General features: G+C 41.1%; 1 protein-coding gene across 3 annotated transcripts; it reads left to right on the top strand.

Annotated features, from left to right (window-relative positions):
- The first annotated feature begins 1,243 nt into the window (after nt 1–1,243).
- Nucleotides 1,244–14,771, top strand: LOC106808618 (L-gulonolactone oxidase-like). Of its 3 annotated transcripts, none has more exons than XM_014811408.1 (12): nt 1,263–1,382; nt 5,696–5,794; nt 5,928–6,053; nt 6,443–6,537; nt 7,974–8,064; nt 8,936–9,121; nt 9,665–9,772; nt 10,123–10,199; nt 10,307–10,456; nt 12,729–12,896; nt 13,268–13,358; nt 13,722–14,771. In XM_014811408.1, the coding sequence occupies exons 1-12, from the start codon at nt 1,374–1,376 to the stop codon at nt 13,854–13,856; spliced, it is 1,335 nt and encodes a 444-aa protein (XP_014666894.1). In that variant the 5' UTR covers nt 1,263–1,373; the 3' UTR covers nt 13,857–14,771. The 3 variants fall into 3 exon arrangements, with proteins under 3 accessions (XP_014666896.1, XP_014666894.1, XP_014666895.1); XM_014811409.1 differs by lacking the exon at nt 1,263–1,382 and adding an exon at nt 1,707–1,806; XM_014811410.1 differs by lacking the exons at nt 5,696–5,794; nt 5,928–6,053; nt 6,443–6,537 and having other exon boundaries at nt 1,244–1,382.
- The last annotated feature ends 1,410 nt before the right edge of the window (nt 14,772–16,181 follow it).

The following is a 16,181-nucleotide window of genomic DNA, read 5'->3' as shown; positions in this document are numbered from 1 at the left end:
ATATAAACAATAGAAAAATTGAAGAAATCCTAAATATATATAACAATGAATGTATATAACAATTTATAGGAAAGCTAGCAATTTACAGATCAAAAAACAACAACAAGCTAACAAGTTCAGATTGCGAGCAATACATTTTGTCAAATCATTACCACACTCAACTAAATGCTATGTAAAAAAGTGTAACTTCATTAGCATATATTACTAGATGAAAAATAGTCTAGGAAATAGTTCTGCATTTAAACATGCATTTAGAAGAAAGAAATAAATATCTTGTAGAAGTAATATTTGAAAAATAGCAATTACATGCCAGAGTGTTACAACAATCGCGTAAAATAACTAGAAATGACATCATGATAAACATAGAGAACTAGTTAATCCCGACCCAGATATGTTCGTCATAAAGAGATATACTGTTGTAGCATGTTGAATTTATATTTATAGCTGAACTGTTTAATAGTACGTGATTTGTTAATTTCAGATAAGGCGTTCCAAAGTTTAACACCAGCCGATTTAATGGATTTAAAACCAGTATTTGTTGATACTCTAGGAGTAAAGTATAAATTGTTAGTTGCTGCTCTTGTCTGGTAATGATGAGAGTCTGAAATTCTTCTAAAATAATTACAGAATAATTCAGGGAGAATACCTGCATTGAATTTAAACATAAATTTACCTAGCTCTAAATTATAAATGTCGATTTGTTTAAGCAGTTGCAATTCATAAAAGTAAGGGGTTGCATGATCCCTCCAGTTGGCAAATTTGATAAGTTTAACAATTTTGTTTTGAATAGTTTGTAGTGGTTTTAAAGTGGTTTTGTTAGCTGTACCCCAAGTCAAGACCGCATAGATTAGATAGGGATAGACCAGGGCATAGTAAATAGTGCGAAGCAACTCTTGTGGAATATAGTGTCTTAATTTAGATATAATACCTGTTGATCGGAAAATAAATAAAAATAATAGGAGTCTACGGAAATAGTCTAATAGTCTAATAGGAATAATTAAAAACAAAACACTTTGTTTAATTTAGCCTACTCCTGATATTATTAATAATTATATTAATTACATTTTTTATATCTTAATACACTCCAACATGCTCACATATCTCATATGATCACATGCTCACTATAATGTGAAGCCGCAATGTGAAGCGCTCGTGCGACCCACAGGTGCGACCGTGCGACTGTTCGCACGCAAACTCAACGACAGATGGCGCTCTCGCTCTGGCTCATTCCCGAGTTGTACGAAGAGGGCGCTGCATGCATTAGTCTGTGGTTTGCTCTGGTTTGTTTCCAGAACGTATAGTCTGTACATGTTCTGTGGTTTAGTTCGGACTAGACGTTCTTGTTTTGTTGTGGTTTGTGTTGCAGAATCAGAATGGCCGAAGTAAGCCTTCAAAATTATGACCACTATTACGTTACGACAATAGAAAAAAGCAAAAACGTTTAGGCCCTCCTCAGCCGGGTGGTGCGTAGCTCTAGGACTATAGCCCGCGTTCGATAAACTCGCGTGCCATAGTACTAGAGCTAGGTGGTGCGTAAACCGACCAGGCTCTCCGACTAGTTACACGGCGGTGGCCTCTCGCCACGTAGTGTTAAGCGGGATGGGAACTTGTGGCTAGGTGGTGCGTAGCTCTAGGACTATAGCCCGCGTAGGCTTACGCCTACGGCTACAGTTGCCGCAGGGCCGCAGTTACTGTACGCGGGCTATAGTACTAGAGCTAGGCGGTGCGTAAACCGACCAGACACGCTGTTACACGTCGTAGGACGCCAACGTAGTGTTAAGCGAGAAGGGAACATGTGGCTAGGCGGTGCGTAGCTCTAGTACTATAGCCTGAGTACAGTTGCCGCAGGCGTGTAAAGTCTAACCTCTAACAACAGTTTCAGATATAGTTATATGGTTAAGGAAAGGTAAAGTTCAGGAAGTAATTGCTTAACATTTAATGTTCAAATATACGAGTGCAATTATGTGTGAGAGGATTTATACAAATTCAGTGACGACAAATGATGCCCAGTCCCCAAATGGCAATGGCAATATGTCACTCCATCAAGTGACATGGTCGATGACATTGAATGTGGCCCTCACTAAGACTGACTCTTAGACTGATGGCCCGTACAGTCTGCAAAAGTTGGTCCTACATCACACTAGTTTGGGCGAGGCCCGGGCCCAGGCGCATGCAAAATTGCAGCGTACAGACACAACCGTGCTCAACCGGGCTAAGTTACCACGGGTTGACTGCATACCTACTCAGTTTAGCTTGTTATGTTACGTCACTCGATCAGCAGACTGCAGTGCCAGATAAACAACAGCACCACTGATGGCATTATTCTGGTTTATACTGTATTGTTGTAATAACAGAAGAAGAAGAATTAACAAGTGATTGGATGGACAGGAGAAGCTGAAACTGGAATTAGACCAGTGAAGTGAAGATCAAAAACAAAATTTCAGACACAATTTCACACGCTACTATACATTTATGTGACCTAAACAATTGAGGCTATGTGCATGCGTATATCGAAATTTAGCCCGTGCCTAGCCTTGAATTGCGTACACACAATTTAATGCGGGATAACTTGGCACGCTTTGAAGCAGGCCTGGCCCACCTTCATTTGTCAGGCTAACATAGTCCGCACTAGAACGTATTTAGCCCGGTATAGCGTGTACCAGTGAACAAATTAATTTTTTCTCTTTCCGGGCTCTTTTTGCAAACCCCAAAATTTCGGGGGCTACTTTTTCATTTTCAGGGCTCTTTTTCCACTTTCCAGGGCGACTTTTTTCCAGGGCTGTTTCCTCAAATGTACACACAAGCACAGTAGCTAATACACACTCGTGGGGGCGCGCACACACCACACACACGTCACACGCAGGCACACACGCACGCACGCACGCACACACACACACACACACACACACACACACACACACACACACACACACACACAGACACACACAGACACAACAGTCAATATTCAAGACAGTTATTCATCAGACTGACAGACTAACATGATAATCACAACTCACAAGTCACAACCACAAATGCACCTTGAATAGTGAATACATCACACGTTCAGCTAAACACAGAACTATTACGGCTAGCCCAAATAGTGGAATGTCCGCCTGTACGAGCTAGGAGGATCGATTGTTTATAGTACGCGAAGTCTGTTGCGGCTGGGGTCCAAGGCCCGCGTAAGGGCCCTGGAAGCTCAGGGGGTTTGAGAAAGCGGCCCGCGAGTACGTGTGTATGGCTGTGCACATCGACGCTGCGTACGTGCCTGCTGGCAGGGGCGCATTGATTGAGTATGGGGGGGGGCCGATTGTTTCAGCGTGGTGTAATAATCACTACTAAAATTTAGAGGGTTGGCATTGCTGGACTATGAAGAGAGCGGCAGCAAAACTCTTTCGGGGATTGACAAAAAAGCTACAATCGGGATGACACACGAGTGTGCCGGCAGGGAAAAATATACGTGTGAATTTCATTAGGATTTTCCATGGATTACCGTTCTATAATCCTACGCGGTTCGTTGGTCCTACGGGTCTACGTAGGCACGCCCGCAGCACACACCCGCACACACGCACGCAGCACGCACGCACCACGCACGCACGCGCGCAGGGCACACACGCAAGCACGCCAGCAGGCACACCGGCACCGCCGCACGGCACGCACGCACGCGCGCGCAGGCACGCACGCGCGCAGCGCACACGTACTACGCGCGCAGGCAACACGCTACACAGCAAGCACGCCTGCAGGCACACCGGCACGCACGCACGCGCGCAGGCACACGCGCAAGCACGCGCACAGGCGCACACACGTATATATACGCGCGGGGCGCGCGGCGCGCTTGATTGAAATGCAATACACACATGCATGCTTAATGATAAACACTTGACAGCCACACCGTACTAGGAATTCTACCGCCGCCGTGGAAACCGGCTGCCCGCTAGCGGCAGAGGCCGAGCGAGATCGGCAAGGCCGGGACCGACCTGGACAATCGATTTCCAGGGCGACTTTTGCTTTTGGGGTCGCCCCCGATATCGTATTTTTCGGGGGCTCTTTTTTGGCATTTCGGGGCGAAATCGCCCGCCGCCCGTGTATTTTTTCCCTGGAGTGTACACACCGCAAAAATTTAGCACGCTGCTGGCCTGCACTATAGTTTGATGTAGGATCAAATTTTCAATCTGTACAGGGTATAAGAGCTCGATCAAAGATCACTGATCCGATCAGTTGTAGGATTTGAAAATGTGGGTAGTGCACTACATCATACACACACCAAAAAACTATGTTACCTCCACATTCCAACTATGCCACATTTTCTGCACAAGTAGTAGAATAACATATGGCACTATAAAAATTGCATTAACTGGCATTTTACGCAATAAGTTCTATAGATACAATTTATTCCAAAACAAGAGTAGTTACTCTTGTGTTGGCTTAGATTACTGTATTTATAAGTTCTAATTCTGTCATAGTTAAGCACAGATCAGAGCTAGCCCACAGATCCTATATCTGGCCACGTTTCAATTCCGTCGAAATTCCGATCGAATTTTGACGAAATTCGATCGGATCTCATTGAGATATATTTTGATATAATATTGATATAGATATATATCAGGAGCGTATAATGACAAAGGAGTAAGACAGCGATTTGGTACTTGATTTCACTACATTTTTGTCGTACGAGTTCGATGTGAATAAAAATACAAATGTATACAAACATGAGCTTCTTTTGTTCACTGGTCCTTATTCTATCTTCCGTAGTATTACAAACCACGTAGCTTCCTTTGTTTTGACATAATTCGTACTTTTCTAAGACATGGTTTTCACCTTAGTTACCGTATTCTGGTGAGGCCACACTCTAAATTTGCACACACAGCCTCTTCAATGAGCCACGGTAGGGCTTTTCGCCGCTAAGCCTAGTCGAGTGCAGAAATTCGCCTAGAAGTTAAGTTACGTTGCACCCATGCTGGTTTAAAAATTAAAACTATTTTACATTTAAACTATAAGTTAGAATGCCTTGTTTTTATGGTTTAATCCCGCAGTTTTTTTTTAAATAAACGCTGCGCTGGTAAAATATCTGAACTACTTCACCCGCGGAGGAATGATGTGTATGAATGGATATGAGTAAACTGACGCTCCAGCCGATTGTAGCTTTTCGCACATGTGTTTTGCATTAATTGCATAGCAACCGTTATCTCTAGCCCGCGTACAGTTGCCGCTGGCGCTGCCTGACGCGATCCCTGCCGTGGCTCATTGAAGAGCTGTGTGTGCAAATTTAGAGTGTGGCCTCGCCAGAATACGGTAACTAAGGTGAAAACCATGTCTTAGAAAAGTACGAATTATGTCAAAACGAAGGAAGCTACGCGGTTTGTAATACTACCGGAAGATAGAATAAGGACCAGTGAACAAAAGAAGCTCATGTTTGTATACATTTGTATTTTTATTCACATCGAACTCGTACGACAAAAATATAGTGAAATCAGTACCAAATCGCTGTCTTACTCCTTTGTCATTATACGCTCCTGATATATATATATATTGTTAGAGGAGTTCTGTTACAGGGATTGTACTCTGCCCAGCTAAGATGATAACATAGCCATGTGACTATACAATCAGACTCTATACTAGTTTAGCTGCTATGCATACTGTTTAAACATGGTGTTTCAAAATATTTAATCGCATTGTCTTAATTATTATTTTTCAGTGGGGTATTAAAGGGTACCTATTTGAAAACTGGGCCCAGACGTACAAATGCATCCCTGAATTATACTTTACTCCAAAGACAAAGGAGGATGTCATACAGGCAAGTAAACGCTTATTGCGAAGTAAAACTAGTATTACATTTTAAATTGAATTAATGAAGAAATTTTATCATCTTTGATACTGACTGCTACTATATTTGACATACCATGAGTCACATGAATAAATGCTTTCAGATTCTAGAGCAGGCGCGGGCAGGAGGCAAGACGGTCAGGGCCGTTGGTGGTGCACGGTCCCCATCAGACATTTGCTGCACCGATGGGTACATGATTGATATGCAGCGCATGGATAGCGTGATTGATGTAAGACTTTGGTGACTGCTGCGAACGTTTGGTACTCAGTCATTAGAAGAATACAACTATAACATTTATTATGGATTTTTTAATGAGAAACACTACTATTAGAAACATTGGAATTAAAAGAAAGATTAGAAATAATTACCTTTATTACTATTTGTAATAGTCTAGTTATTGTAGTGAAACAACAGCAGAAAAACAGATGGTGGCTGTATGTATGTTTGTGTATGGACTTGCAATTTTTTGTTTATTAATGCCATCACCATGCTCAAGCAGGTGATTTAATGTGCAGTTAGTGTTAGTGCAACTTTTTCCACTATGATCTAGAAAATTGCAGATCCAATTTGATCTAGTATTTGTGTGAACACCATTTACTGGCTTGTTTTCCTGATTAGGTATGTGCAGAAAAATGTCAAATAACAGTTGAAGGAGGAGTCATGCTGACAAAGTTGAATAGGATTTTAGAGGAGAATGGCATGGCTATCAGTGTGTGAGTAAATTTTGTGCTGTTATCATCTTTGTTTGTTATGATGAATGAAGTTCCTTGTAACTGTTGATAAATTGAAGCACCTTTTAGTTTGTTTAACATGATATATTGGAGCTTGTGAAATTAGAGTAGGTAGATGTATGGGTCACGAGGGGTTTTAACATGTAAGGCTGACAGGTTTGAGTGTTGGGCCGACAGGTTTGGATTCCAGGGCGACAGGTTCAAAGCAAGAGACAGCACAAACAAAGCAAAATGCAACTGTACTGCACTGTCGAATGGGACGACGTACGCGTAGTCACAGCGCGCGCTTGTAGCATACACTATTACAGTCTATTACACTGTTTTACTCTGTGTATGGGCTCCCACTTGTCGGGCAGTCGAATCATACAGTGCATCTACGTCTTCTGAGCTGCTTGCTCTGATTCATGCGCGCGTGCCTGTGTATGCGTGCCTGCGCACATGCCTGCCTCGCGGGCCGCTTTTTTCGGAGGCCTTTGAAAATATAATTTGAGAAATCCCTGGCTCAAAGGATGTTAGGAATATTACACAACTAGAAATTTTTTAGTTGTCCAATCGGGCAGCTAGCCAAACGAATAACTTGTCCGACATAGACTTGTCCTGAGCCTCATATAATAGCACTTCGCAATCTGCTATGAATAAAAAACAGCTCACAATAACCAGCCTATTTCATCAGATTCCTTCTAACTAGACTTCTAATAAGACTGAATCAGAACACGCTAAATGCCCTTATGATGGTGTCTGTGGAAGGCCCATCAGCTCAGGACTTCCCCTTCCATGAGGCAGCAGATGCCTGGGCAGCAATTAGGAAAAGGAAACTGGGAATTTAAAGCTTTTATTACGAGATTTCATTTTCTACTCAGTAACGGTGTTCAATCTGAATAAAATATAGCGAAATATAGTTTCACCTTATAGTATGTTTATTTGCATTTTTTGCACATTGGTTTATAACATTTTACTGGTTACATTAACACTAGTATACAAATCGAACAATGAAAAATGACTCATCACTCATGACTCTTGACTCAACCCAAATTATTTTGTAATATAGGTAATAAATTTTGTGCAAAAATGCTCCAAAATAAGGCTCAGATTACACCAGAGAGCATCTAAAACCCCTGAGCTTCCAGGACCTCCTGGACCCGGGCCGCAAGTGACTTCGCGCTCGTGATGTGCGCTTTGCGCACATAGTTTCACATAATATCTAAAGTACTCCTCTAAAGTTCCCAGTTTTACATGTTTGAATTTTAGGTTGTAGACCACCCTGATTACATGGTTGTCAAATCCGTAGGCCAAAATAATTACACATGTCTTGAATTGGATTGGAGTAATAGACCTAACACTGGATAACCATAAGATATGCAACGTCATCGCAGTGTAAGAAAATTGATACATTCCTGATTATTTCTTACTTGTTCCAGACTTGGCGCTATATCTGATATCACGTTGGCAGGAGCCATGGCAACTGGAACCCATGGGTCAGGAGCTCAGTATGGAGTTCTAGCATCTTACGTAAGCATTTAGTATGGCAAAGTCCATCCACATTATTGGTAATATATACTTTCCCTTGGTGTTGTCTTGTACCGTTGCTCTCATATTGATCCGAAGTTGTGGTCACTGCAGGGGTTAAAGGTTTGTATGCAAGCATGTTTTTTATAACTAGAACGGCAAGTTATCTACCTAATAACTTTACTGGCTATACTTCAAATTCACTAGCCAAGACTTTTTCAGTTAGCACAGGCATATAAACGTCAAACATTGCTTCTGTACACCCATCATTCACCATATTATCCAGATCCAGATCTAGTATTATGGCCTCTAGAATTTACACTTAGGTAGCAAATTAAATATGTACTGGCCCCTGGCTAGTGGTCTAGTGGGAGTTTTGAACTCGGTGATGTGTGCTGTAGCGCGTTCACACGTACCTCAAAACCCAGTTTCGAACACGTATCGTACGTACTCCGTACAAAACGTTAAAAGCGTGGCCTTGAGTTATACAGCGTTCACAAGTATAATTTGGATTAAATGTATCGAGAGGGTTACAGCTAGCTGCCAACTCGAGTTCGATTTTCACCAAAACACTATAGATTGTACCGCCTAATATCTCAGCGTAAGGACATCGTATGGACAAGCGATTGGTTTAAGAGGTAGGACTGCTGAATAATAATACTGCAAGGAATTGTCAAAATAAAACAGGCAAAGTTTACTAATTCCACTGAAACTACAACATGGTTGTTGCATTTCACCATTGTATGCTCTCATACTTAATACGCTCTTGATGTGATATATATTATGTATATATGATGTATATGATGGTGATGTGTCTTATGTACAGGGGTTCTAGGATTTAGGTAGCGGGACTTAGCTGTGATCTGTTTGCCAGGTTGTGAAGCTGGAGCTGCTGACTGCGAGTGGTGAGGTGATGACGCTGTCGAGGGAAAAGGACGAGGACATGTTCCGAGCTGCCGCAGTCAGCCTCGGTGCGCTGGGCATCATTCTCACTGTAACACTGCAGTGCGAGAAGGCTTTCAAACTCTGCAAAACGTCGTTCACTACCACAATGGACGATGTATGTATCGCGAGGTTGTGCTATAGTGCTACGAGTGGTGTCGTAAGCGGCAGCGGTGGTGACAGTCAACAGTCTATAGTGATGTGATGGTAATCGTGCTTACAAGAATGATAACTATTTGCAAATTTGTTGTCGGTGAATAATGGAAATGCTGTTAGTTGCTCATGTACTGCCAAGGTAATGAGCAGTGAGGCACATGAAATGAGTCTTCATTTCTGCTCAAAATATTTCAATTTATTAAGGGTATAAAAATTAGTACCACAGTTGATGCATGTCGTAGTGATGTTTAGATAGTCATGTACTGTATGCTGACAGATGCTAATTATTTAGGAAATAGTTAAGTGTTCAAACTATGCAAGTAAAATGGATTAACTTTATTGATTATTATTTTAATTATATATTTTTAACAGTTAATTCTGATATACTGTGTATTGATCGAGCTCTTGCTGTATGACAGCGACAGAACACACACGTGTTGTGACAGCACTGTGATATTCTGATTTCTACCAGTGGTAATATTGTGCTGCGTTGTCTTACTGCCAGGTTCTTGAGAATTTGGAGGTTCATGTCAGGTCTTCTGAGCACTTTCGCTTCATGTGGATTCCATACACCGGACATGTCATTGCTACGCATGCAAACAGGACTGATAAAGTAAGAGATGTTGGCTAGCACATTTATATTTTTTATAGACATGTATAAGATTCATGCATGCACGCGTGGATACATCCACCCACACAAACACACTAACAAGGTGTTGACCTGTAAAATAAATAACTAGAATATGTTCATGCAATTTTATGCCTGTTTTCGGTATGCTTCAGTATGTTGACATTATATGAGGAGCTTTACGAAACTAGCAAATCAATAGATATTTCGGTGATCTTGTTATGAATTGTGCTTAATATTCTCTTAAATCTTTACACAGCTGATAAAAACACTGTTTTATGGTGCTACCGGGTTACCAGGTGAAGCATTAAATCCAGCCTATATATTTTGCACAGAAAATTGCGGTGCATTCAAGTTGGTTCTGGGAAACTTTGGTTGGCTACCACATGTTGGAGTTCATGCTGTGGATAAGGTATTGTTATCATTGCAGCAATTGCATCTTCTAACATTAAAATGCATTTTCTTTGACTTCTTGAGTTGAGTAATTAAAAATGATCCATTTACCTGATCTACTTCCAGCACATACTTCACATCTATGGTGCCATATATTGCACGCTTTATGTACAATATTTTGTGGAGGCATGGTGGAGAGATGGTAGACACTAGCTACAAGGTCTTCAACTTCAACTGTCTTTTCAAGCAGTATGTGAACGAGTGGTCAATCCCAAGGTACTCTGACTAATCTCAGAATCAATTATTCTTATTATTTTTAATGCTAGTACACTGAGCTTTCATACCTCAATTAAATCAAGAGCTAATAATACCTAGAGTGTACAACGGGAAAACGGGAAAATAGTGCTACTTCACGGCAATATTATTCTACTTTGTCTGCGAGTATAGAATAACTTCATGGTATTTCGTTAATACCCCATTCACACCAGGGCCCCGATCTCACTACACTCGTACTACGCTCTAAGAGCGTGGTGGAAACGTGTAGAACGCAGTATGAACGTACTGTGATCGCGATTGAGCGCGGTGCAGTCACCATGAGCGTGGAGAGCGTGGCCAAACTTTGAACATGTTCAAAACAATCGTGGTGCGAGCATGGCTGAAAGACAGCACAGTGCGGGCGTATTAGAGACGTGGAAGGCGTAGTACCCACGTAACTCGAGCGTAGTACGAACTTAATGATCGTATCGCAAGCGGATCGGGTGCGTGAAAATTGTCACCCCTTACTCAGCACGATGTCAATACGTTTTCATCACGCTGTTACTACGTCCATGGAGATGTCTCTGCGACCTGACCACGCTCTCGCTATGACCATGGTGCATCTCTAGCAAGCTCGACCCGTTTGTACTACGATTGTACTACGCCCAACACGCTCAGACCACGCCGTTGTGGGGTTCACATTACGTGTTAGTTACGCTCAGATCACGTCCTGCGAACTTGGGGTATAAATTGGGGTGCTATACCCTGGCCACCCCACCAGTGTCCACTATGGATGAGGCAACACTACTCCATGCCATGTTTCTTGTAGAAGGACAACTCGAATTACTTGATTGCCATGCCCTCATCATGCTGAGGAGGATGAGGAGGAGAAATAGAAGTCTTTTGGCGGCATAGTTGTAGCATACTATTATACTATTATGGGTATAAAATCAGTAGAAAATAATCTTGATGTGAACAGCACGGCAGAACGAATGATGATGTCTAGAACGCGGCGCGGTATTTACATGGTCGTTGCCAGCGCAGTCGGCGCCTGCCTAGAGCATGATTAAGTCGTACTAGGAGCGTGACAGGCGCGCAGTTGAGGCGCGGTGAGCGTTGCTTAGGCGCAGTGCGTTGTTCAGAACGCAATGCGATCTGATTGGTCGCAATAAAGATGCAGTGAGCGCAGTGCAAGCGTGATGCGGGCGTGGTGTTGAGCGTGGTAAAAGCTTGTTGAGCGCAATGAGATCGGGGTAAAGACGCACTTAGATCGTAGTATCGACGTAATTAGATCGTAGTATCGGTGCTGGGCCCGGCTGGGGCCCAATTGGCCATGCTCTCAACCACGCTCACCACGCTCGGGCAATTTTTTGGAGCGTGGGGCGATCATGATGAGCATAGCTCTGGTGTGAATGGGCCTTAAGCAACATTCTTTGTTCTCTAAAACAAGACCAACCGCTTGTCTCTACGATACTCCTAGGTTGAGATATTGGATCGTAATCATGCCTCCCACACTGGCCTCATGACGCCTCAATGCCGCATAATCCCGAACCTTTGCGCGCTTAACGCTTTAGGAAAGTCGCTTCGTGAGAGTTCAGTTTTTTCCGCGATGACTTTATGAATGAACGGCGTTTCGGTTATCATCAGTGGCTTTCGGGGGCGTCACCTAGGCCCTTAATTATCTCCCATTATCTTTCCTAGCACGGCTAATGCCCGTAATGATGGAGCCGGCAATGTTTTATAAATTAATTCTCTACAACGCAGCTCAGTTACTATGGTGTAGTAAGAGTGCCAAATTTGGGCATGTGACATCATTCAATTATCAGTGCTCCAAGCGGCAAAGGAAAACGATAGCCAAAATCGTTAAGCGCACAAAGGTTTCGGAATAATGTAGATGCGAGGTGCCGTGAGGCCTGTGGGAGGCGAGGTTTACGAGCCAATATCTCAGCCTACGAGTATCGTAGTGACAAGCAGTACTAGTTGGTCTTGTTTTAGAGAGCAAAGAATGCTGCTTAATGCAATACCATAAAATTATTACAGACTTACAGTCAAAGTCACATATATCCTTTGTTGGTGATATTCTATTGCAATGTAAGATGTCTAGTAAGAACAGAATAGAGTACATTTATACTTGATTAGCAAGCATGTTGTCATGCAACGTTTCTCAATTCATAATAGATTTGTTTCATTTACACTGGTGATGGTATAAAAGGCCAAAATGTGCCGTTCGTGTAAAACAGATTAGCGTTGGCTGCAAGCCTGTTCTAATCACACCAGGTGTTGCATTCTGCAGGAGTCAGGCCGTGCTGGTTTTACTGGAGTTACAAGAATGGATATTGGCACAGGAACACAGGCTGCAGGTACACTTCCCCATTGAGGTGCGCTTCGTGAAGGCAGACGATCTTTTGTTGAGCCCATGCTCTGAAATCGATAGTTGTTACATCAACATCATCATGTTTCGGTAAGTGCCGTGTCATTTATAGGAAATTTTTGATGTGAGGTAAAAACGTACACTGAGCTGCATACCCCAGTTGGAGGTTCAGGTGCTGGGCAATGGCTGACATCATACATTTACATATTGTGATTTTGTTTTATTCATTTATATAATTAATAAAAATAACAAACTATACTAACTATCAAGAGTTCTGCATCCTATTATTTTAGTTCTAAATGATATATATGAAAAATAAAAATAAAAATGATATAACATATATATATATGATGGGTCCCATAGCGATCGAGCCTCGACTGTACTTCGTGCAATTGTCAAATTCCTCAACAGCTTATCCTCTGCTCCTGTATTATCACATTTTGGATTATTTTCATTGCTAGTCCGTATGGCCGCGATACACCACACCAGGAGTATTGGGACAAGTACGAGTCCATTATGAAGAGAGCCGGAGGAAGGCCCCACTGGGCAAAGGTAATCTTGCAGTGGTGATAGCTGCTAGTTTTACCATTGATCCAAGAACAAAGCGAACCATTTCCTCGCAGGCTTGCATATGACAAGGTTTTTGTGAAAACCTGCAAGTAAAGCACGAATAACCAAGTACTTTCTATGTAGTGGCGATTGCATATTCTCATATTCCATGGATGGGACACCCGGGAGTACTGATTCGTGCACGATGCATTAGCTAATAGATGACTTCGATGCAGACAAACATAGTACAGTCTATCACCATCTTGTTTTTTAGAATATCTCTTTTATAAATGCATTGCTTTGTGCAAGTCTGCCACTGTGACAATGGTTAAAAATCCTTAACTAATATGGTTATACTGCTTTTAGGCTCACAGAGAAACAGCAAGTGATCTGCGCAAGATGTATCCGCATTTTGAACAGTTCTGCAACATTCGCAGTAGCCTGGATCCACACGGACTATTCCTTAATAACTACTTGAAGAGAATATTGGAATATAAGTAACTCGCGGCGAACATATTAGGGCACCAGTGACCATCCTCAAGACAATACAACAAAACTGGAATGTCCATATCAAGCAGGGAAAAAGGGAGTTCACCACCATGAATTGAAGAGTAAGTTGGATTATGAGTGTCATGCAGCAAAGTGGAACATGCGCCACCATATTTAGACTGAAAATAGTGGAATATCAGTAACATGTAGGAAATACTCATAAACACGCCACTAAATTATTAGTGACATTTGTAAGCTCAAGTAGCAAGCTTGAAGATCTGACACAATTAGCAGACTAATTTAATAAGATAATAGTGGTGAGTCATTGAGAAGGGAATGTGAGCTTTAATAGAGAAATGGGAAGCAGGAAATAAGGGAAAGATAATTACCATGACTAAATATATATTAGAGAGAAAATGTAATGTTCATCAATTACTGTCACTGATTGGGAAATAATCGTTTTTGGTGTTGATGTTGGGAGGGTAGGCAGGTTAATATGCTTAATCAAACAAAATTAAATGGAATGAAGGAATGACTGCAGTGACCATGTCTTTTCCTGGATTATGATTATAGCTAGGTATCTAGTGTTGATCACATACAAACAAAGGAGCTCTATTAGTGCATATTTGCACTAGATGGGGCAGTATATTGTAATAATTAGAATGTGATTTGAATATTGGATCTCAAGAGCATGGAATATTTTTAAAACATATTTTTCCCCATTTCATGTAAGTCCAAAACACAGTTTTTAGCATCAGATATGCACTACTCCATATGATATTAGTATTATTTTTTACTTCTATAGAAATGTATAGCCTAGATCTCTTATGGGAGGTTTAACAAAGAAAACGTGTGTGATGGTCTTTGTGGAGAACTCAAATATTATTAGACATAATCTTGAATAAAACATGATTTTTTAGTAATGAACATTTTCTTTATTGACATTGAAGTTTTGAACAAGCATAAAATGTATGAATTATATTTCTAATCACAGACCATGCATATTGTGAAAGTGGGATTTCTCAGGGTTTTTTATATGAAAAGTTGAAGCCAAAAAATAATGGGTTCAGCTGTTCACACTCATTTTCACCGACCAAGAAGACTTAATGGCAATGATTTTTATGAATAATATTATCTGACAATTCAGTAAGTGTTAACATTATTCACACCAAGCAATTAAAGTACAGGACAACCGATTATAACTATACAAATCTCGCTACAAAAGTCAGTAGCTTATAGCCGTACTTAAATTGAAGTAACTGTTTCACGAAGCGTAATTAACTTTAATCATAATTAAGTTGATCACAATATTTAATTCTACTCGGGAGCATGATTAAATCCACTAATCATAATTAGTTGCTAGTACTAGCTAGTAGTAGTATGTAGGTAGTACTAGTATATTAAGTACGCTGCAGATTTTACAATTGGAAATTTTACTTCAATTTTTTCCTAAGGAAATTTAAATTATCTAAGATTAGCTGTACTAATTTAGTCATTTTTAATTGCAAATTAATTCCTTTTCATGTACCGAATTTGCAGATACCTTTGGCGTTTCCGCCATTTTGAATACAGTGTAATTCATGTTTAAGTCGGCTAATTATGTGATTAGTTAAATATGTACTTAAATCACTTCGTGAAACAGATTTTTAAAGGAATAATAGGTCCATTGATTATGCAATGTTGACGAATGCTAGAGTAACTGGCACCTTGTGTAGTTAATAAGTACATTACTTTATAGCCAAACGCATATTAGTTTGTCCAATATCATTGCTGGTTACATTACAAACAAGACTTGAAATTGGTTGTCGATATGTATCAACGTATCATTTACGTGCCGTAAATGTCATCCAGGAGTCCAGCGATGACGTAAACATTTGTGTGGCCCGTATGTTTTGGACGCCAGATGAAACGGAAGTGTCAGCGGTGTAACCACGGCCACGGACTAAACATGGAAATAGAGTAAAACACACGTACTAATCACGGACGCACGTGGACAGCCCTGACAAAAAGTTCCTTATCACGCGCGTCCATGTTTACGAAATCACTGATGATAGCATTGCGTACGGCCGAGCATGCGTGCGAAAATGTCCGGTGCACTATAAATCTGTATCACACCCGCTTCGCCGGCAGCGGTTTGAAACTGTAAATAACTGATTTTTGGACTGTGGATTTCAATTAGACATTTCTTAGTAACCAGCAGTGATATTGGACAAACTAATACGCATTTGGCTATAAGGTAATGTACTTATTAACTACACAAGGTGCCAGTTACTCTAGCATTCGTCAACATTGCATAATCAATGGACCTATTATTCCTTTAAGTATGATTAACTAATC

This window comes from Priapulus caudatus, unplaced genomic scaffold, assembly GCF_000485595.1.
Source record: "Priapulus caudatus unplaced genomic scaffold, Priapulus_caudatus-5.0.1 Scaffold290, whole genome shotgun sequence".
Lineage (NCBI taxonomy): Eukaryota > Metazoa > Priapulida > Priapulimorpha > Priapulimorphida > Priapulidae > Priapulus > Priapulus caudatus.
The sequence above is the reverse complement of the archived record's forward strand: the minus strand, read 5'-3'. Positions and strand labels throughout refer to the sequence as shown.